A 21,876-nucleotide genomic window follows, 5' to 3' on the forward strand; every position below is an offset into this window, starting at 1 on the left:
CTCAGACCACTCGGCCACCGAGGTCCCCAACACGCATATGAAGCCGAATATAACAGGTATTGATTCAAAATTGTCATGATATTGTTACAGTAGAAATAAATCTCTACTCTATACCTCATGATGACTTTTGTATTACGAAGGGTGTCAGGGTGTTATATAATCAGGATATCCTTACCCTTCCGCAGCACCTGATATCACCCCAGTTTTTTTTGGGGGTTCGTGTTGTTATATTTTATGTTGCGTTTGGTAGACTTGTTTGTCATTTCGTGCCATGGAGTTGTCAGTTTTCTTCGACTTTGGTATCTTCCGATTCTCTTTTATGTAGTACACACATAATTAGTTTGCAGAAGATTGATTGATTGTTGGTGTTTTAACGGCACTTCTTAGCGCAACTTTTGGGCTATTTCGTGGCGGCCAGTTTTTATTGGTGGAGGAAGCCGGAGTGCCCGGAGAAAATCACCGACCTTCGTTTGGAAAACTGACAATCCTAGTCAATTTAGATTAGAGTCAAAGTGCACCCGCACGAGCAGGGTTCGAACTCACTACCTCAGTGTTGACGGGCTAGTGATAACATTAGTAGAACTACTTAGATCACTTGGCCACCAGTTTGCAGAAGATTGGTCTACTCAACTGATTTGTAACTTATTACCAATGTTTTGATTGGTTGATTTATTAATTAAATTTGATGTCCAGCAACAAATATTACTAATACTCGTGTTAGATAACATATTAATGAGATAACCCTGTATTGTTATAAACACTCTTAGAGTCATATATTTAATGTGCAACTAAAATGATAACAATATGCAGCAAGATATATCACCCTACATGGATACATTATTCAGACTCCATTCTCATTAGACTTTGACCTAACTCCTAAATTCTGCATTCTAACTGGAGAAGCAGCAAATACCTATTCTGTGGAGGTTACAAGCTCCAGTCCTTGAGGCAAAAATGCTACCACGAGCAGTGGTGGATCCAGAAATTTTCATAAGAGGGGCCCACTCCAGTCATGCCTCAGTGATTCCCTATACAATTAACCAAATTTTCCCCACAAAAATGGGGGGGGGGGGGGGCACCATTTAGTATGCTCCATCTTCTGCTTGCTATGATCATAATACAAAGTTTGATAATGACAGATAAGAAGTCCAATTATTTCATTTTAACTGAATTCAGTGAGGTTAATATACGCCATAACATAAAACACATAAAAATTCTTAGTTTTGTAGTTATTTGACAACTTTAACATAAAATGGCTGTCTCTATATATAACAGTTCATAGTGCTGATAAACTAGAATTCTTATTAAAAACAAATGGGAGTTACATGCATTTCTTGTATTTTGATAGCAGACAGACTCAACCTGGGTCCTTGGTCATAATGCTTACTCAGTATTTAGTTCAAAATCCAGTATTATGATTGTTTGAATTCTGAGTCCAAGTACAGTAATCATACGAGTCCAGTGGTTTCTGTTTGCCATAGTTGTTGTATTTTGTTATATGCTATTTGCCTAAATCAGGCAGTTGGTTTTCTTTTTTTGAATTGTTTCATATATTGTTATCTTGTGCAGTGTTATTGCCTTCTCTACAGTATGGGTTTTGCACATTCTTGAAGGGTGAACAGTGTCCTGTAGTTGTTTACTTCCTCGATTGTTTATCGAAGTACAAATTTCATATAGCCTTGTATATGTACTTTTGTTAAACCGTGAAATCAAATATCCACGAAAATGCCATTTTTCCTTTATCCAAGAAAATAAATGAACCAACAGTGCACTTAATTTAGGTTCAGGGGTAAAACTAAGATTGACAGCAGAAGATATTTGCAAAAACAATCCCTTTTGCTCTGCGATTTCAAATGTTTTTGTTGTGATGCTAACCAATACCTGTTTTTTTTTTATTACTTCCTTCAATGTAGTCAAACTAGATGTAAAAATCATCCCATCTTTGGTTAGCAAATAAAACTCAATCAATATACAATATTTTTATACTCTCAATTTTATTTCTTTAAGACTAGTTTTTCTTCAATATATAAATGCATAAATAGAATAAATTAGTTTTCAGATGAATATCCCAACTTAACAAAAATAAAGAAGCCAACAATTCTATAAAGTGAAATCCAAATTGAAATAAGGATGTACAATAAACATTTTTTATACTTCAATACTATTATTTAGGCTTGAGAAAAAAATGTTTGTGTTAACCTGAAGCAAGTGAGAAAACTCTGTAATGGCTGACTACATGTACACCATAAACTAGGTCAGTGGGAAAAAAGAACATCTATCGTGTGTTTTTCTTATCTTGTGATTACTAAACAATGTTATTTTTTGGTGAAATTTAAGTTGGTAATACAGTTTGTCACACCATGCTGATGCAGCAGAGCAGGATTTTCTAATTTGAATCTATTAACAAATAAATTGTTTAGAAAACTAACTAACAGATTTTTCAATTTGATTCATTATACAAAATAAACAATTTTAAGTAAGGCAACTCATTTTAAAAGTGCTAATGCAGAGCCATACAATTCAATTGCAAATTAGCTGATTTTAAGTAAGAACTACTGGGTTAAAGTAAGAACTACTGATTTTAACTAAGTACTTATACATGATATGCCTCATTCAAATAATTTTCTGGTTATAGAAAAGATAATAGGTGTTTCTTGCAAGAATTGTTGGCTTTCGAATAACAAACATTTCATTTAAAATAAAATATTTGAATTAAAATAATTTCTAATATAAATTTATCTAAAAAACAAACTTAATTCAGATTGACTTGTACATGCTAAAACATTTCATCTCCAGTAAAATAATAAGAAAAGTTTAATTTTTCAGTTGTCATGGTAATTTAATACAAGTAAAACAAGTACAAAATAATTTAAAAACATCTAAAAATACTTTTAAAACGTTAGATTATAAATAAATTAATCTAAATGCTAAAAATAAATTAAGGTAAAAACCAAATTTAAACAAGAATATGGGATATTCAAGTAAAACTAGCACTAATAATCTAGTATGAGCAATAACAAAGAGATTCTACACAACAAATACTATACACTAATATCTACACGTCTGTACACAATAAATGCAAAAGAGTCTATACATATATAAGTCTATGTACGGAGGTATACGAGTAAAAAGTCTAGAGAGACACAGAATGAGCAGCTGCCTGTTGAGTCATCACAGGAACAATTCTGACACTACTATACATATCACAGCACTAGAGAAATCCTGACCGAGGTCATGGACGAGGACGGATATGGCACTCTATGGAATGTTTTTAAAACAGGTTTCCTCAGCGTGGAGTCATTACTGAAGATGTTGGTGAGTCTTGCAGTAAATGTTCTAACACTAATGGGACCTTTTCCAGTCTTGCTCGCACAATATCGGGTAAAATGTCTGTCCTTTGGAATCTAAAATATAAGAGATTGTAACATAAATTGGATTTTTTCCTTTGATGTTTTTATGAAATAATTTGCTTAAAAAGTGTGGTGAGGGAAAACCATGGTATATTATATGCAAATTTATGTTGTACCATACTTTGCTAATTAAATATGCAACTCGACTAGAATCCAAAGGAAAAAAGGCGGAGCTTCAGCCATGGTATAACATATTCATTTTCATGTTATTCCATGACCGAAGCTCCAAAATTTTTTTTTAAATGTATCCGCCTCTAAAAAATTTAGGAAACTGTAAAACGTACTAAAAGGTCAAGATCTTCATTTGTTTTCATTTTATAAGAAAAAGCAATAAATTATGTGTACCACATTTCAAGAAACCCTTTTCAAACTACATAGAATTGTTACGAATTCCCTTAATTTTGGAAACAATTACTAGATGTTTCTTCTTTCAGTTTTGAAAAAAATAAAATGTAAAACTATAATTTCCTTTGCGAAAATTCAATTTAAATTCGATTTAAAAAGGGGGTACCTATACAAAAAGGAATAAATATCGGCAACAAATATCTGTGAAAAAACATGATTAGGGGATGTACACTATCTACGCCCCTGGATCCGCCACTGTTAAAATATTGTTTTATTCGATTCGTTTGTTTAAATATGTTAACTCGTAAAAACCATGGTATATATAGTACTTAAAACATAAGTATATTGTAAAGTCAAAATTTTATAATTAAAAAAAAGTTACTTTGTAAGATTATATCTTCTCTGATTTTCTTAATTACATGTCAAAATAGTTACTAGCTTTTCACAGTACAACTTCATACTTCTACTTGTGATTCTATTCAACATATCTTTATACAATTTCTTCTTTACCAATAATTTTATTAAAATAATTTTTTATAAATGCATATTTATGAACTCAGTTAATATCCACTTTTAATTTCTTTTCTTTTTCGTTTTCTTATAAATATAGACAAATTCTAATAATTGTTTCAGATTTAAGATTTTACTACTTATTTGAGAGAAACTTACCTATAAAGTTTTCCTTGACAGTCAATATATTTGACATTTGTTGTAGATGACTTGACACCAAGCTGTGTTCCATCATTGAATTTTACCCATATTTCTCCATTAGAGTGCTGAAAAATAAAATATAAAGCCATTAAAAATATGTGTCAACATAATATTTCTTGCATTTGTAAAAAGAAAGAAAGGAATTTTGTTATTAAAAGTATCACAATTCTATTTATCTGATATATTAAAAAAAAAAATTAAAAAAAGAGAATAAAAAATAAACGTTAAAATGTTATGTTTTTAAACTACCAATATGATGTTATAAAAATTGTTATAAATAACATTTTATTTTAGATTCATAATTCATTTTCTAAAAACACGAAAATTCAAGTTTTATTATTGAAATTCAAAACAAGGAAATGATATGTACCTTAGAAGCCCATCCAATATCTTGCACGAAAACTTGTTTAAGAACATCTCTGGTGACTTTGCGTAGCTGACTTGAACCATTGAGACTTGACGTGGGACTTACACCACCATTGCTGACTGTTGATTTCTCGTTGACAGACTTGGACTTTAGAGTTACGTCCCTTGATGTGTCAGATGGAGCTGTTTCCACTCTGCTTGTACAGTCTGTTACAGCGCTTACTACTGTGCCGTCAAATGAAGACATCTATACAAAAGAAGGAATACCGTTAGATATTTATGTAAATAAGGAAGTATTTTATCTAGAAATACATGAATGCAAATGAGACAATTTCTTGTTTATATTGATTTATTTATTTGTATTAAAGGAAAACTGAAATTTTTGGAAATAGTTTTTTAATTTCTTGTAAGCAGCAATTTCACTGAATTTCCTAATTCTTTTAATGAAATTATTCTGAAAATGGTTCAACAAATATCGTTAAGAATTACTATACACTCCCATAAAACAGCTGCTTCTCCATGTATTACAGGCAATGAAATCTTTAAATTTTGAATTAAATTTATCAGTAAGACTCAAGACTAAAAACTTACTGTAGCGTGTCTGTTTGAGTCTGATGAAGGATTGCTGTTGATTTCTACCGCCAAGGAACTACCTGCACCCGTGGAAGGAGAGGAATCGTTTAAATTTGGACCGTTGGGTCGTCTACCAATGATCACTGGGAAGAGCTGCTCTCTCAACCCACATCGGCTATGTACAGAACTAATTACCCTGTCAATCTCTTCACATTGTTGCCGACACTGAAAATAAACAAAGAATAAGAAATTTAATATCAATAAGTTTTTTTCTTTTTAAATTCAAATTAAATGTAAAATTACTATAAAATTGAGGAAAAAAAAATATGTAAATATTACTGAGAAAATTTTACAACTTAAATTTTTTTTATTTACTTTTCCTTTAAAAAATAATTAATACATTTCTTTTATCTTTAAATACTGATATCTGAAGTGAGTGAACATACCTGTTTGACATATTCTAACAATTGTTTGGTATCTTCAGCCAGTCTCTGAGCTGTTTCCTCTGAATCTAGCACCAAGGATGTCCCAGTTTTTTCAATAATTCTCATACTACTGGAACTCATTGTGAATTTAGCACCTGAAAAATTAAAACAAACCCCATTAAAATATGAAATAACACACTTAAAACATAGAAAATTTAAAGCAATTCATATACTTTCATCAGTTTTGGGTGTGTTTATAAATTTAAATGATGATTTCAATATATCTTACATGATTCATTTTAGTTCTAATTCTGATTTCAATGTTTCTATTTTTTCCATTGTTCTTAATTTAATTTTTTTTTTTAAATATAAAGAAATTTCAGAATTTTTAATTCATAGGCATAAAAAATATGAGAAAAATTACTGCAATGTGCCAAAAAAGCCAGAAGTATCAGATTTCCAATATATATAAGTGTTAAAAGAATACAGGAGTACAATATACACACTGTGAGCTATAAAGCATGAAAATACCATGTGCAAAAAAGGTGGGGAAAAAAAATCACACACAACATTAATTCTGGTAAAATGTGAGAGGAGTGAGTATGCACATCTATAAAGAAAGTAGTTCTGTTAATAGCTATAGCCACAATGTGTCGACTTACTCCACGAAGGGACGAATGGATACGGTCTGGATTCCATTAAATCGCTTAGACTATCATCGTCTTCCAAAGGATGTGAGCCTTTACAAAACATTTATCATGTTAATATCTCACCAAACTTAATAAAAGATCACAAATCTATATATATATATATATATATATTTTTCAAACTTCTCAAAGATATATATGGGGAGAACAAACTCGTGCAAAAGACTTAATTCGTAAAACATACACATTCACATTTATATAGTTCACTCTTGTCACATAAAAATTAGTAATTTTAATATTGAATAATTATTTTCAAAAAGATAACATATACATGTTTCAAAATTTCAAAACCTACCATCATAAAATACTGCTTCAAAGTCTGGAGATGGACTGTTTTCCATCAACATACATTTGGCCTTCTGTGTATACATAGTAATCTTTGGAGTCTTGGATCTCACCAGTTTCACAAATCTATAAATAAAAAGATATTTTATTACAAATGTTTTGACTTTACTATTGTTTTTTTTTCTGGTTTAAATTTTTATTTCTTTAATTTTAAAAAGTTTTGGGTCACGAATTCATCTAACAAGAAAAAAATTTCAATTTAATAAAATTATTCAATTTAGACAATTGAAGATTCCATTAAAACAAATGAAAGGGGAGATAATTACCTTGCTGCATACTGGTACTTTTTCCAATACTTTTCAGGTAACAGATCAAATACAAATGATTTGATTGGTTCAGTTGGCAGAGCAACAGGTTCTTCTCCTACTGGTTCCCCTTTGCCTCTGTTTGGTTGGTAAACATTGATTTTCTGACCATCAACAGATATCACCATGACTTCAACAACTTTTTCAACCTTTTGTTTCAGTTTGACAAATTCCATGCAAACTTCTCCCGATTCTAAAATGTTGACCTGAAAGAAAAAAAATAACTTTCTTTACAATTCATCAAAGCATTGATAAAATTTTAAATAGAATTTCAGACATTTGATTTTTTTTCCTAAACTTTCTATGCATCATGAAATTACTGAATTATTACTTCTACAGGTCCTTCAATTTTTAATTCTATAAATATTACCTCTTTTTGAATTTATAATTGCATGGCTATTTAATATAGAAACTTACAATAGCATTTCTTGTTCTTTGTCTGATTGGTCGAAGACGAATGGCAGTTAATGGCAATACAACATCTCTAATTGTTTTGGTTGCTGAGTTAGTAGCCTCCTCTACCGATCGTTGTGATTTAATTTCTACTTTAGCACCTTGCGAATTAGAATTAGAATCTTCTTCATCATTGTCGAGAAAGTTTTCTAAAGATCGACTGCGTCCATATTTTTTCATCTGACTATGTTGTCGTTCCATATTTTTTACACTGTCTTTAGATTTTTCGTGCCAACTGCTGTGTTGACCAGTGGAGTGACTGTCACTATCGAAATTGAGTATTTTCTTTGTATTGTGTAGACTAAATTCATCCTGCGACGAAACGTCAGAGGCTACAGAAGGTTTGCTTATGTCGGTATGACTTGGTTTGTCATTGCTATGCAGAGACATGCTACAGGACCATCCTGATGAGTTACTTGGTGTATTGGCACGATCTTGATATTTTGCTGGATCAAACTGTTGACCAGCACGGTTGTTTTGCTGCTCAAGGTAATTCTCCATTTGTTTAGCTTTGAATAGTCTTTCTTGAGCTTTATCTTGGTTAGTATTCCTAAGGAAATGTCCAGAATCACCCTGTTGTTGCTGTTGTTGATTCATTTGCATTCTTGCTGCTTCACGTTCACTGAAAATGGAGAAAAAAATAATTTATTAAACCTAGTCAATAGTTTTCTTTACAATTCTTTATACTTTTTTTTTAAATTTTTTATAAATGTCATAAATAGAAGGTTTGCCATTAAATATGCTTTATATTCAATGAGTGCAGCAAAAAAAATATGGTTATAACTTTTTAATTTTGTTTTTAACTTCAGTCTTACATAGTTTAATATTTTAATGTTTTAAATATATAATTGCTATGCCTACCTATCCCTTAGTCTAACTGGTGGAGATGGTGGGTGCCTCAATTGTGGCGTATTTGGTCCCGAAAAAAGGTTCAAATCCTCAGAATTCTTTGAGTATTTGTCTTTCTTCAATTGGTCCTCGTCTCCTTCAGAGATTCCCGATTCCATAGGGAATGCTGGGAAGGGGCGTGGCCTTGTTGACACTCTTGATGCTGTGGTTGAAATAGTTGCCATGGTTCCTCTACCACTATCAATGGATGTCTCACCGAAATTCTATAAATAGAAGATATCATCATTAAAATATTTCAGTTACAAAATCTTTTCAATTTTTAATCTTGGTTAAAAAATATTTTCTTTTTTTTTCTACTCAGTTTTAAAATCTAATTAATCTTGCTTTTTTTAATATCCTTTTAAAAGAGTTAAGAAATAAACAAGATAAAATAGATCAAAAAATTTACATGTATATATTATATAAACATAAGATAAGTGTTTGTAGACAATTACCTGTGGACCTTTAAATTCTGTTGATGCATATTTGGTCATGAAAGGATGATTTAGCACCTCTGAAAAATAAAATCAATATAATATTAAAACAAATAAAAACAAATGTAAAGAAAATTTAAAGAAGAAAAAATCTATTGTTAAAATGGACTTTTATCTTTATATAAGTCTGTGTACCTAAGCTTAACATCTTGTAACTTTTAAAAGTGAAATGTCTAAAACAAATAATTTCAAGTATAAATATACAAGTAAGTGATAGTCATGTTTATTCTTGTTTCAAAAACTTTTCTTGACAAATTTGAAACTATTGAATATGATTAAGGGGTATAAAATATTAATTAATTGATGGAATATAGTCAATGGTTGGACTAATTTAATTTCCAATGACTTCAAGTACCTTAATTGGATAATATAATTAACTGAACATGTGTTTAATTTAAAAAAAACCATTTAATTTAAATAAACAAATAAATGAATTACTAAAAATAATTTAAAATTATACTGCAAAGATTTTGAACTAAATACAAATTTTAGTTTATTTTTTTCAAATATTTTCTCTATAATTATCCCCCCTCCCCCCCAATATAAAATCGTTTCTACATACCTGGTAAAGGAATTCTATCTTTTGGATTTTTCTTTAACAATGACTGTAAGAGGTCTTTGGCCTCTTGTGATAAATGATCTGGGAGATCAAATGCTGCTGTTATAACTCTGTTCAGTGTACTCCTAACAGCATCTGTATCAAATGGAGGCTTGCCTACCATAAATGTGTACAACATACAACCTAAAGACCAGACATCAGTTTCTAAACCATGAGCTCCTCTTATGGCTATCTCACTGCAATATAAATTAAATTCATGTAAAATCTTCATAACTTTATTTCACAATGTAAAGACTACAGTTTTGCAGTGAATTTTTAAAACTTTAAATCTTTGAAGGAGAAAACTTTATACTTTTATTTTTTTTTGACTAGATACTGAATATGCAATACTGCAATACTTGAGTCACTAACAAAAAGATTTATTTGTTTTAAATGATAATATACTTACGGAGAAATATAATTTGGTGTTCCACACATTGTAAAATGTTTTTCTTCAGTATAGTTTAGTTGTGTAGCAAGACCAAAATCAGCTATTTTCTGCAAATATAAAAACATACATTTATTAATAATGTTAAGTTTGCTGAAAACATAAAATTTAATAAATCTTTCAAAATGAAAGTTTCTATGTTTAATTTTTTTTTATGTAAAATTATTGTTTTCTTTTTCACATTTGAATTAAATCATTTCTAAGAAATTCAGAGACAGTTTCAAACAAAGAAATGCTTAGATATTGAAACCATATTAATAAGTTTTAAATATATACTTACAACGTCCATAGATTTTGTGAGTAGTAAATTGGCAAGAGTCAGATCTCTGTGGAGTATTCCATGAGAGTGGAGATATAACATCCCCGATACAATCTGTACCATGAAGTGTCGAGCTGAAAATATAAATGTAAACGTTAAATAAAGATATGCACAAAATAGTTAACACACTGAAAGCTTCAATGTAGAAATTTATTCATTGTAAGAAAGTTTTATTAAATGGAATGGGTATATACTGGAGGTACATTGGATGAAGTGAAGTATTTGAACCAGAATATTTTTATTATCATAATAGTGATTGTTTTCATACAATTTTATTGTTATTTCTGGGTTAAGTTGAATAAAGCTAAATTGTTTGACCATTGCAGGTTTATAACCATGATTAATGTTACAGTTTTAATACACTTTTATTGTATTTTAGGTATTGTTGTTAGGAATACCAACCTTCCAATTCAGATAAAACTTTGCAGTTGGCTTTAAGATATCTGTTGAGTTCTCCATTAGCGCAAATTTCCAGCACCAAGTACACATAGTTGCTGTCTTCAAAATAGTTGTACAACTGCAAGAAAAAAAATACAATGTTTCAAACTTACAGGTTTAAACATGGGGGTGGCAGTTATTTATTAATCCAGTCATATTTCCTATAGGGTTGCATAAGCTGATCACAGATTTAAATGGATTACACTATTGAACAATACTTCAAAGAGAAGTTCAACTTTTCAACTGACCTTTGATCAATTGAACCCTTTAAAGTAATAAACTAAAGGTTAAATCAATATATTTAACGTGCTAAGCATATTACTGCTGCAGTATATGGTCTGGATACTATTTTGGCACATTAACACAATCTTATACTTATTATTTTGAACTTTGCACCTAAAAATTGACCAGTTACAACACTGCACTCAAGGAGTAGTGCATAGCTGCACAGATTTGTTCCAACTTGCACTGAAAGTCATCGGTTAATCATGTTAATGTTCGATTAACAAATTCTTGAATGCATTTCTTTATAAATGCACAAAGGCTTGGCAATTTATTAGGCTCAAGAACCATAAAGACTGAATGATTGAAATAAAATGTGAAAGGCATGCAAAGGTGTGTTTGAGATTAAACTCTTCAACATAATTACAAAATTTGAAAAATTTAAGTATGTTTTTTTCCAAAATCATTTTTTTTTTCTCAATTATTTTTCATGAAAATTAATTTCTTATTCCATATTTTTATTGTGATCCATCTAATTAAATTTAAAATATATCTGTTGTTAGCTGATATGTGTATTTATGTGTTTGGACAATACAAGCTAAGTAATAAAGAAATTTACAGTTAATTTCAAACAACACCCAAGCCAAATGATCAAATACTGTTTTGATAATTAACAACATACAAGCTTACTAAAACAAGCAACCTAACACCTAACTAATTATTTCTTTTCATTAAAGTGTTTAACCAATCTTATTTCAAATGTTAATTTCATGCAATTGATGTCATTAAGGTGAGTATGGTTGACCTAATTAAGTATCTCACACAACAGCTAACTACTCAGTAATAATGACATAAGAATTACTTTTAACAACACCTTGATTAACGAGTCTGCAAGCCACCTACATGGATGATGATGTTTTATAGCTATGAACAATCAATAAATGTCCCATCTTACTCATCGTCAGTTTCATCATCTCAAATCCAATATGAAATTATACATGTGCATCAATGAAACTGACATTCCCAATAATAACCATGATAAATATCTGCATACTCCAATTATAAGGAAATTAACATAGCTACAAGTGATGAAGTCACTTTGAATTAGCTCTTTATCTGTTGTGTTGATAGTTTCATGAAAAGATAAATATATAGTAGTGTAGTGTGGTACTATGGTAAATTTTATAGTCAGCATTGGTGTTCTATATGTTTAATAATTGTATTTACCTCTAAAATTGCTGGATGCTTCAATCTTGAATGAATTTCTACTTCTTTTTTCACTCTAGCAGCCATGCCAGCTGCCTTCATCAGTTTCTTGTCAATCATCTTTATGGCGACCTCTTCACCTGTTTTGTTTGACCTTGCCCTGTACACACATGCGAAACCCCCCTTCCCCAACAAGTTCAACACTTGGTAATCCTGAAAAGATAAATGATTCTATATTAGAAGATGCATTGACACTTGTATGAACTTAAATAAGTTTGCATTTCACCTTCAAATTACAAAACATATTAATCATTTTTAATTATGCAAAAAAGATGACAAATTTACCTCAATACTCCCGTTCTCCTCATTGATACTGAAGTCACATGGTTTAATAAGTTCATCTTCATTAATTCTGTTAATTTCACACTGATCACATGAATTATCTTCAACACTCATAATGTCTATTTCGTTTATAGAGAAATCACATGGCTTGCATAATTCCACAGATTTAATAACATCTAATGGTTTAAGTATTTTCTCCATGTTGGTATTGACCAAGTCAAAGAAAATTTGAGCTTTTGAAACATCACTATCAGAGAGATGATATTCCTCTAAGTTTTTGATCAACATTTTGAGATTTCATAGCTAACTGAATCCAAGCCCTGGATATATATACTATATCAAGGTTAAACATTGTCAATTTCATGTTTTTTCTTGTATCAAAACATGTATTTCGCTTGTTTATTTGATTAATTACAAACTAATTAATTTAGTCCAGCAGTTAGATGATTGAAACACAATCATTAATTAATCCCTTAATTGTAATGGGTGAGTGCTCCATGTTGTTATGTGCCATGTCCGGACAGACCATGCCTAGCATGACACCTATAGTGTAATTTCAGGATTAACAGTCATGTTTAGACTTGGAAAATTTATTTACCTGTACAAGATTATTTACCTGAAGGAAATATTTAACAGTACCATACATTCTTCACATTATATCTTCAAAAGCATATCTGTGTGTTTACCCTTTAAATATTGTGTAGATTTAAAACTTTAAACTAAATTGTCTTTTTTAATTCCTAATTGATTTTTTTGATAAAAAGCTTTATTGATTTCAATCTATTGTCAACAAACTTGTCACCTTTTTCACAACCTTAAATATTAAACAAAATAAATTATTTAAATGTTTAAAGAATTGATTATGATCTAATATTTGTACTAATATTACCTTCTTTTTTTTTAATTGCATGCCTAAAGTCATTGAAAGTCATGTATAAATTTTATTTTGAAAACACCCTTTTACTATAACAGTGTATTTATACAGAGATGGAATTTTTAACGGGCATGGTTTATCCTAAACAAATATTATATTGTCAACCTAATTCATTCAAATTCTTTCTTTATTCATGTGATCAAAATCTTTGTTTCAAAAGTTAACTGTTAAATAAGGGGGGTGGGGATCTGAATATCATGAATACATACATACATGACATGTATTTATTAAGAACTTATTGTAACAAAACTCTTGTAACACTAGTACTCTAACACATTCAAAGGGATTTTTCATAGTCCAACCCTACTTTTAACAAAAATCTAATTTTTAATCTAGACAATCGATTCATGACAATGGAATACTTTTGTACATATATTAGTTGTCAAAAGCCATTTAATTCTCCCAAAAAAATCACAAACAAAATAGTCTTCAAATTTCAACAAGTACAATAATAAAGTAATTATAAGTCTAGATAAATCTAGATAATTATAAGAATTCGCAAATTTTGATTTGTAAAAAAGTGAAGCAAGAAAATATTTGAACTTACTGTTATTTTTTCCATGCACTGTGTATTACAATATCCACTTTTATAATAAATAAAACATAAAGATGGACAAACACATGGTCAAGCGTTGTCACATTTTTAATCCATCTGAAAATCCCTCTTTAATGAGCACATGAGATTTAGAAATTCTATAAAAGGACGCTAACTTTTAACAAATAGCTTTAAAATTTCAATAAAAGACTTAAAAATACTTGAGTAAATCTATATGATCAAACATGGCTTTTAAAAAGTTATGTCAACAAGCTAAAGCGACCACGCCAAATTACTGAATAAGTAAAACTAACTGTACATTGAGTGAATTTAGAAGTTATTTAAAACCATTTAACTTTAAGGTTACAATGAACTCTGTATGAATTTACAAAATATGATGAATTTAATCAACATCATGAACATCTTAAGAAATAAATTTTTCAAATTGTAAAAATTGAATTTTAAATCAAATTCTATATATCATTTTGAACAAGGATTTGTATAGTAACACTATTTTACAGTGAAGAATAAAATTTTGTAAGTCATGGAAAGTTATTGATTTAATACTGTACCATTCTATATTAACTACTGATGTACTAGTCCATGTGTAGTCATGCTAATGCTCAACTCTGAATAATTCTTAGATGTGTAAACTACAATTTATCAATTGTTTTGGATTTCTTTTTTTAGTAAGAGATGTAAATTTCTTAAGCTGGAATTACACTGGAAAAATGTAAAAATTTTAAATGTCTTATTCAAATTTTTAAAATCAGACAAGGGTGAAAATAATACAACTTCCCGAAAGTCTGTGACCTTTTATTTACAAAGGTACTGGCCATGGTAGCTATAGACCATTAATTCTTAGAAAACCCTTAAATACATGTATGATTCAAATTCAACAGCATTCATTTTCAGAATTGCCGTCCTAATATTTAAAAGTCCTGATCCTTCCTATTCTGAAATACCGGTAGTTTTGAAACTCTGTGAATGAAGGATATTTCTAATAACAAGCAATGACCAGGCACTCTTACAAATAAATATGTGAGACTTTTAGTATACATTGTACAAGAAAATGTTAAAGATCAAATCATGAAAACTTGACCAGGCAATGAACTATGAAAATGATGTTGTGATCAGATAAACCCTACCAGACAGACATGTACACTTATAATCATTCCATGTACCAAATATATAGTTGACCCCAGTGGCGGATCCAGAACTTTTCCTAAGGGGGGCCCCGCTCCAGTCATGCTTCAATGATTCCCTATATAATCAACCAAATTTTTCCCACGAAAGGGGGGGGGGGGGCCTGGTCCCCCAGGCCCCTCCCCTGGATCCGCCTATGGACCCTATTGCTTATAATATCTAAGAAAGAGACTTAGCCAGGAAAACTTATATTATCATTAACCAATAAAACATGAAAATGAGGTCAAGAACATATGAACCGTTTTGACCTAGTGCTTAATATAGTATCTTAGAAGAGGAACTAACTATTAAAACTAAATATTGACCAACGAAACCATGAACATCAGGCAAGACTGATGATACCCATTTAAGGTGGTACCTAACACTACAGGGAGATAACTCTGTAATATCAGCTAAATGTTTTAAATACACTGTGTTTTGAAGGCAACATAAAGCTTCTCAATGATCAAAATTAGTGTTTGTCAAACTGCTATATAACCAGTGTAATTTTTCTAATTAAACGCTTGGTTAAAATTTTTTGAATTTTTGATGTTTTTGTAAAAGGGTCAAGGTAAATACTTTGTCAAAATTTTATGAAAATTAAACGAGCCAAATTAATTTTAGTAAAAGTGTTGGGTACCACCTTAACATGTACAACTTACAATTATAACTAAATATATAGTTGACCTCCTGCTTAGAACAAATAAAAATATATGTGTGCCAGGGCACAGATACATCCTGAAAAGATATTCGGTTGGTAGGTCAGGTTTTCTTAATGGATTGTCTAAAATGGAAATTAAAGTTCTAGAGTTGGTTGTATAACGAGCCTGGCACACATATTTTTATTTGGCCAGGCTTAACACTCAGTAGTTGAGAAACAGACCTAATCATGAAACTTTAACCTCGATCACTGATACTAGATCTATAAAGTGGCATAAACGTAACATTTTCTCACTTTTAACATGTAGAACTTGCAAGGAACCGAACTCATTAGTTAGATATTATGCAGCTTCCAGATTGTAATCCCTACAATGTTTGCCTTAAATTCTGTGACATTTGTTACACTGATTTATTGGTGTACGTTTAATGCCACTTTCATCACTATTGGCTATTTCGTGCATATTAGTTTTTGTTGAAGGAAGCCTTAGAGAACCACTGACCTTTCATAGAAACACAGTATGTACACTGAAAATCCAAGGTTGCACATGCCCTGTGAGGGGTTCTAAATATAACCCTTAGTGACGACAGGCTAGTGATACAGTTGGGACTAGAACACTCATCTACTGAAGCCCCTACTTTCGTCACAAGGCGCTAGTCATTTGTTTATACCAGTTAAGAAACATTTTAAAACCCTTTGTTAATCTTTTGGGATAAAAAGGGACATAAACCTAGCTTGAACCTAAAATCAACCACAGCCCAAGTTTCGAGCTTGGTCTGCGTGTTGTGGTTTTTAGAATTGACTTGTGTACAAGTTTTTTTCCAGCTTGGAGGCAGGAAGCAAGCATATGTATATTTTTTTCCTGTTTAATCAGAACAAGTATATGAGGGATCATTTTGCAAGTGTACTTGATTCTACATATATATACCCCAATATTAGCTAATGGATGATTTGTATTTCATGATAATATCCATTCACAATGAATGTAACACCTGAATGTTTAAAGCTGTTATCAAATTTCCTTTCAATATTTTTAAGTACTGGGAACTTGGTGATAATATATAAATAATTATCAAGTGACTTTAAAAGTGGATTGTTTAGACAGGTTCTACATGTTCTAATCTATGTAAAATTGTTAACTTTCGATTGTTTGAACAATATTTTTATTTACTGGCACCAGTATTTTCCCTAGTAGCATATTTTTAATGAATGGGTCTCACTTTTAAAGGATGGGAGTGTGAACTACTTTTAATGCATCTTAGCCTAGCTAAAAATGGTCATTTTCAATCATTTTTTAAATTTTAACACCAACTTGAGTGTGAACATTGACATTCAGTTAAATAAACATTGGAGTTACAGCAACCTATCAATGCTGACTTAATTTGAATCGATTGTCTTGCTGGGGAATAATTACAAGCCAGGTCCACCAAAATGTCAATTTTTATAGAGAATTGTTTTTGGTCACAACTATATCCTTGTGGCCCTGAACTACCTAAAGATATTTATAAGTTAACTACTATGGTCTTTACAATTAATGCAGTGACCAACAACTGACTCCCCAACACTATTGGCTATTTGTGGCAGCCACCTTTTATTGGTGGAGTAAGTCGGAGAGAACCATGGATTTTCAACAATTTACAAGAGAACTGTAAATCCAAGCTATAGTTAATAGTCATAGAGAATTGAGTTGTCCACACTTGCCAATGTGCGAAGTTGGAAGTCAAACCCCAGTGTTGACAGTGTATTTGATAGTTATTATGGCAGTGGTTGTCAAATTTTCGTAACAGATCAAGATTGAACAGATCTAAATAATGTACATGTATGGGTCTTAGGATATAAAAGGATGGCTGTTGATATTACAACTAAAGGCAGGATTGAGGGCAAAAGGATCAGTCGATTATCTAGAAAACATTAGGTTCTACATGTAATCTGACAACAATTGACAAACGCGTCAATCCTTGTCCAGAGATATATATTGGAGTTGACTGCACCTGCCAAGTGCAGGGCTGGCTGGAACTAACAACCTCAGTGTCAACTGACTAGTAAAAGAGAAGAAAAACATATAAAACCATGTAAATGTTTGTCAACAGAAGTGTGAAAAATAAAGTGTCTAGACCATTTCAGGAAATGATGGAAGTTTGTGAAAACACTGTAACCATTTTGTCACTGCAAGTGTCTTATCCTTCATTTTGCAGTAATCACTCTCTAATAATAAAAGTTAAAAAAAAAAATTTAAATTTAACAGAACTTTGTAGTTTATTTTTACAAAATACAGTCATTTTTTTAAAGTAATATTTTATGGTATCTTTATCTAGTGTTATTTTTTTTACACTCACACCTGTTGAGAACAAGAAATAAACAACACTTTTCTGTTTCAGGTGAACATGTATGCTTACCAGGTGTTAATAAGGTGACTGGTCAGTCTAATTATCAGCTTAAACAATATTTCAATATTGCATAAGACTTAGTGCATCACAGGTATGCCATTTTAAACTTATGTGGCATTTATACATATATTACAATGTCCTTATATACATATGTACCTATACATTTAATTCATAATCTGTCTTTTTTCATTTTTTTCAAATATGGATTAACAATGTAGTTCCAATATAAGTCCTTAATTTAAAAATAACTTGTTGGTTGGCCTCTTTTCAACTCAATTTTATTTAACCTGGTTTGGAATTTAATGTGTTTTAACAAATTTTTGGAGTTTATACATGTACATTTGTAGGTATAAATACATGTATGTACCACTTAGGGGCATTAAAATGTATGTTTTTTGGTCTGTGCGTCCATTCATCTGTCTGTCCCGCTTCAGGTTAAAGTTTTTGGTAAAGGTAGTTTTTCATGAAATTGAAGTCCAATCATCTTGAAACAAAGTTTACCACTTAGGGGCATTAAAATGTATGTTTTTTGGTCTGTGCGTTCATTCATCTGTCTGTCCCGCTTCAGGTTAAAGTTTTTGGTAAAGGTAGTTTTTCATGAAATTGAAGTCCAATCATCTTGAAACAAAGTTTTATCCCAATGTCACAGTCCACTGAACACAGAAAATGATAGTATGACTTGAGTCAGGCATCCATGTACTATGGACACATACTTGTTACAAATTTATTGTTGGTTGTTTTACGCCGCATTAGCACAAAAAGGCTATATCGCGGCGATAAATTTATTGAAGAACTGGTGCAATTAAAATGCAACATATAATAATCATTTTGTTAACACATAGTAAGGATTAACCCAAACAACCATGGTGATAACCAAAATGGTTGAACAGTTCAACTAGTCTAGGGTCATGAGGGTCAGGGCTTAGGACATTTTATCATTCAATTTCGGTCATTTTGAGATGACTTGAAACTTGAATTGAATTTCAGAAAGTAAGGGTTCTTTCGTAACAGTCGAAATTACTCATATGATACATGTAGACTGATGCATATAGTCATAAAGATACAGTCTGCACTGTTAGCCACTAGTACGATGCCCCAGACTAGTAAATATTGATTCGGACTAGTGAAAATTTTCAAAATTTAATATAGTCATACAAGGACAAATTTTGATATTTAGTTTACAGACTAGAAGATGAAAAAGTTTTCTGTGCAGACTGAAGATAAAGGCTTATTTGTTTACTAAGGCGAAATAAAAATATATGTATGGTTCCTACCCTACTTTTTTAGTCTTAATAATAGCCTACTCTAAAGATTTTTTTGTCATTTTTCATTATAAGCACTGTTAAAGTCAGAATATGCTCCCATAGACTCAATGTAAAAATAAAACATAAAAAAATCCCTACCTACCTACCCTAATTCTTTAAAGATGTAACTGGAACCACACATACTTTTTAATTTGGCCCAAAAAAAATTGTATGTATACAGAGCTGAAAATTCTGGAAATGTAGCGAGTGCCCCAGCCAAGTTCCTTATACAATCTTCTGTCTGATTTGTTAAAATTATGTCTGATTAACATGCAGGCTTAATTAATTCTACACTTGAACTTAAGGTTTGTCTGGAAACACTATATACACAGGCTTATGTTGCTATAGTTTTATTTCACCTTGAAATTCTGTTCATTTCATCAAATGATTAACGATTGCACCCAAAGCACACTATCCCCCCACATGTTGGCCCTCTGGGTTTGCTTACACAAAAACAGGTTGAATTGTAAGATGTATTTTCAGATGTACATGTATCAAAATAGTCATATTATCATGAACGTTATTGAATGTACATGATGTATGGTCCGTCCTTCATTTCTGTATTCTTTATGTTTTACCACCCCTTCATTCTAAACTTTGTAACCCTATTTTTCTCTACTTATTAATTTTTTATCCCATTTTTCTGTACTATTATTCCTCTATTCTCTATCCTGTAAACCCCATTCTGTCCCTGATCATTAATATGGAAATGGAACTAACAAATAAGTGCTTTAAAGCCTGGTTTTGATTGAATAATTTGTTCTCGTATGAATAGATTGATAGCTCTATACATGTAGCTGTTAAGTATCTTCACCCTTACTATTACAAGTACATGTATTACAGATGAATGACTTGGCCTTTGACTATAATCACAATTTTTTAAGTTTTTAGAATGTCACTTAATTTTCAAGCAGTAAAAAAAATTCATTTTTTCATTTCGTTGCAATACCCTTAACTAAAATATAAAAAAGAAGATGTGGTATGATTACTAATGAGACTTATGACACAGAAATAAGAACCATAGGTCACCATACGCTCTTCAACAATCAGCAAACACATAAAAGGCCCTGTAATTACAAATGTAAAACAAGACAAAAATATAACAGATTTGAGCGTTCCTTACGAAGGTAAATACCCCAAAAAATTTACTGGAACAATAGTGAAGTCCTGGCAGTAATGGCAAAAAAAAAGTGATAAGGTGTATACCACATTTTCAATGTTCTTTATGACTGCGTTACACAGGTTGGCCTGAGTTCAATCCGCATTAGTGAAGTTATCGAACAATCAGTTATTACTATGACTTCATCACTTGAGCACTGTGACAAAGGAAAATTCCATGAAAGCGCAAAAATCCATCGGTCATCTGTAGATATATTTTATAATGAAGTGGTATGCTCAATACATGTACACCTTATGATTATCTCTATTTGTCCGCCAATACTGGACATCACATTTTTCCATAAATTTTTGTCGTCATAATACAAAATATCTGACACCACAATGGAAAAGTGATTGTAATATGACGTCAATAGTTCAAGCTGGACAGATTTCTAGATTCACCCAGATAGCAATAAGGTGTATTCCTAAACATTGAACGTCTAAATTCAAAGATTTACAAATTGAAATATACTCACTTTAACAGATAACGAGACAATCATGTCAAAATGCTCAGTTCTGCAAACTGAGGATTTAGTTTTTTGTAAAGAAGTTGAAGCAAAAACCAAAACTTCAAAATTCATTTTAGCTGGACCAAATCCTATCCACAAATGGTGTATGGATATGATTTATGATCAGATAAGATTTAAAAGAAAAATCATTTTTAATGAGAGGCAGTTATTTCTTGACCAGGCCTGCCATGATCAAAAGCTTAATGACTTTCTAAATTTGAAATTTTTTTTGTTTATTTTTGATAACCGGCTACTTACATCTATTGTCTCTCCAACGCCGAATTGACCGGCCATTGTCTTTTTTAATCTGTATTAAAGTCTCTTTCTGTTAATTTTTGTAGATGAATATAAATCTGCATTGTTTACAGATAATCTGAAGATAGTGTATTCCTTTTCAAGCCTTGACACATCGTGTATTCATTTTCAAAATATTTTTTGACGCGCCTCAACTTGAATGAGGGCAAGGCCGCATGGAATGAAATTTAAAAATAATTAAAAAAATGCCATAATAAAATCAATGATACAAGTTTTTATGATTTATGTATATTTTATTATCCGACTGCATAATTTTTTTTTTAAATATGAAGTATTTTGTTTATATATTATCTATG

At 30.9% G+C, this 21,876-nt stretch overlaps 1 protein-coding gene across 5 annotated transcripts; it reads right to left on the reverse strand.

The window, feature by feature from the left end:
* Positions 1-1,977: 1,977 nt before the first annotated feature.
* Positions 1,978-21,725, reverse strand: LOC143042330 (serine/threonine-protein kinase PLK4-like). 5 transcript variants are annotated; one of them, XM_076214608.1, is made up of 17 exons: positions 21,524-21,725; positions 12,275-12,466; positions 10,790-10,904; positions 10,349-10,461; positions 10,030-10,118; positions 9,585-9,817; positions 8,984-9,042; positions 8,502-8,752; positions 7,605-8,262; positions 7,149-7,393; positions 6,833-6,948; positions 6,493-6,570; positions 5,852-5,985; positions 5,424-5,630; positions 4,837-5,079; positions 4,425-4,531; positions 1,978-3,404 (listed from the first exon to the last, which is right to left on the reverse strand). In XM_076214608.1, the coding sequence occupies exons 1-17, from the start codon at positions 21,557-21,559 to the stop codon at positions 3,287-3,289; spliced, it is 2,994 nt and encodes a 997-aa protein (XP_076070723.1). In that variant the 5' UTR covers positions 21,560-21,725; the 3' UTR covers positions 1,978-3,286. The 5 variants fall into 5 exon arrangements, with proteins under 5 accessions (XP_076070723.1, XP_076070724.1, XP_076070721.1 ...); XM_076214609.1 differs by lacking the exon at positions 21,524-21,725 and adding an exon at positions 14,077-14,221; XM_076214606.1 differs by lacking the exon at positions 21,524-21,725 and adding an exon at positions 12,599-13,130.
* Between the last annotated feature and the right edge of the window lie 151 nt (positions 21,726-21,876).

Source organism: Mytilus galloprovincialis, chromosome 8 (assembly GCF_965363235.1).
Source record: "Mytilus galloprovincialis chromosome 8, xbMytGall1.hap1.1, whole genome shotgun sequence".
NCBI classification, from domain to species: Eukaryota; Metazoa; Mollusca; class Bivalvia; order Mytilida; family Mytilidae; genus Mytilus; species Mytilus galloprovincialis.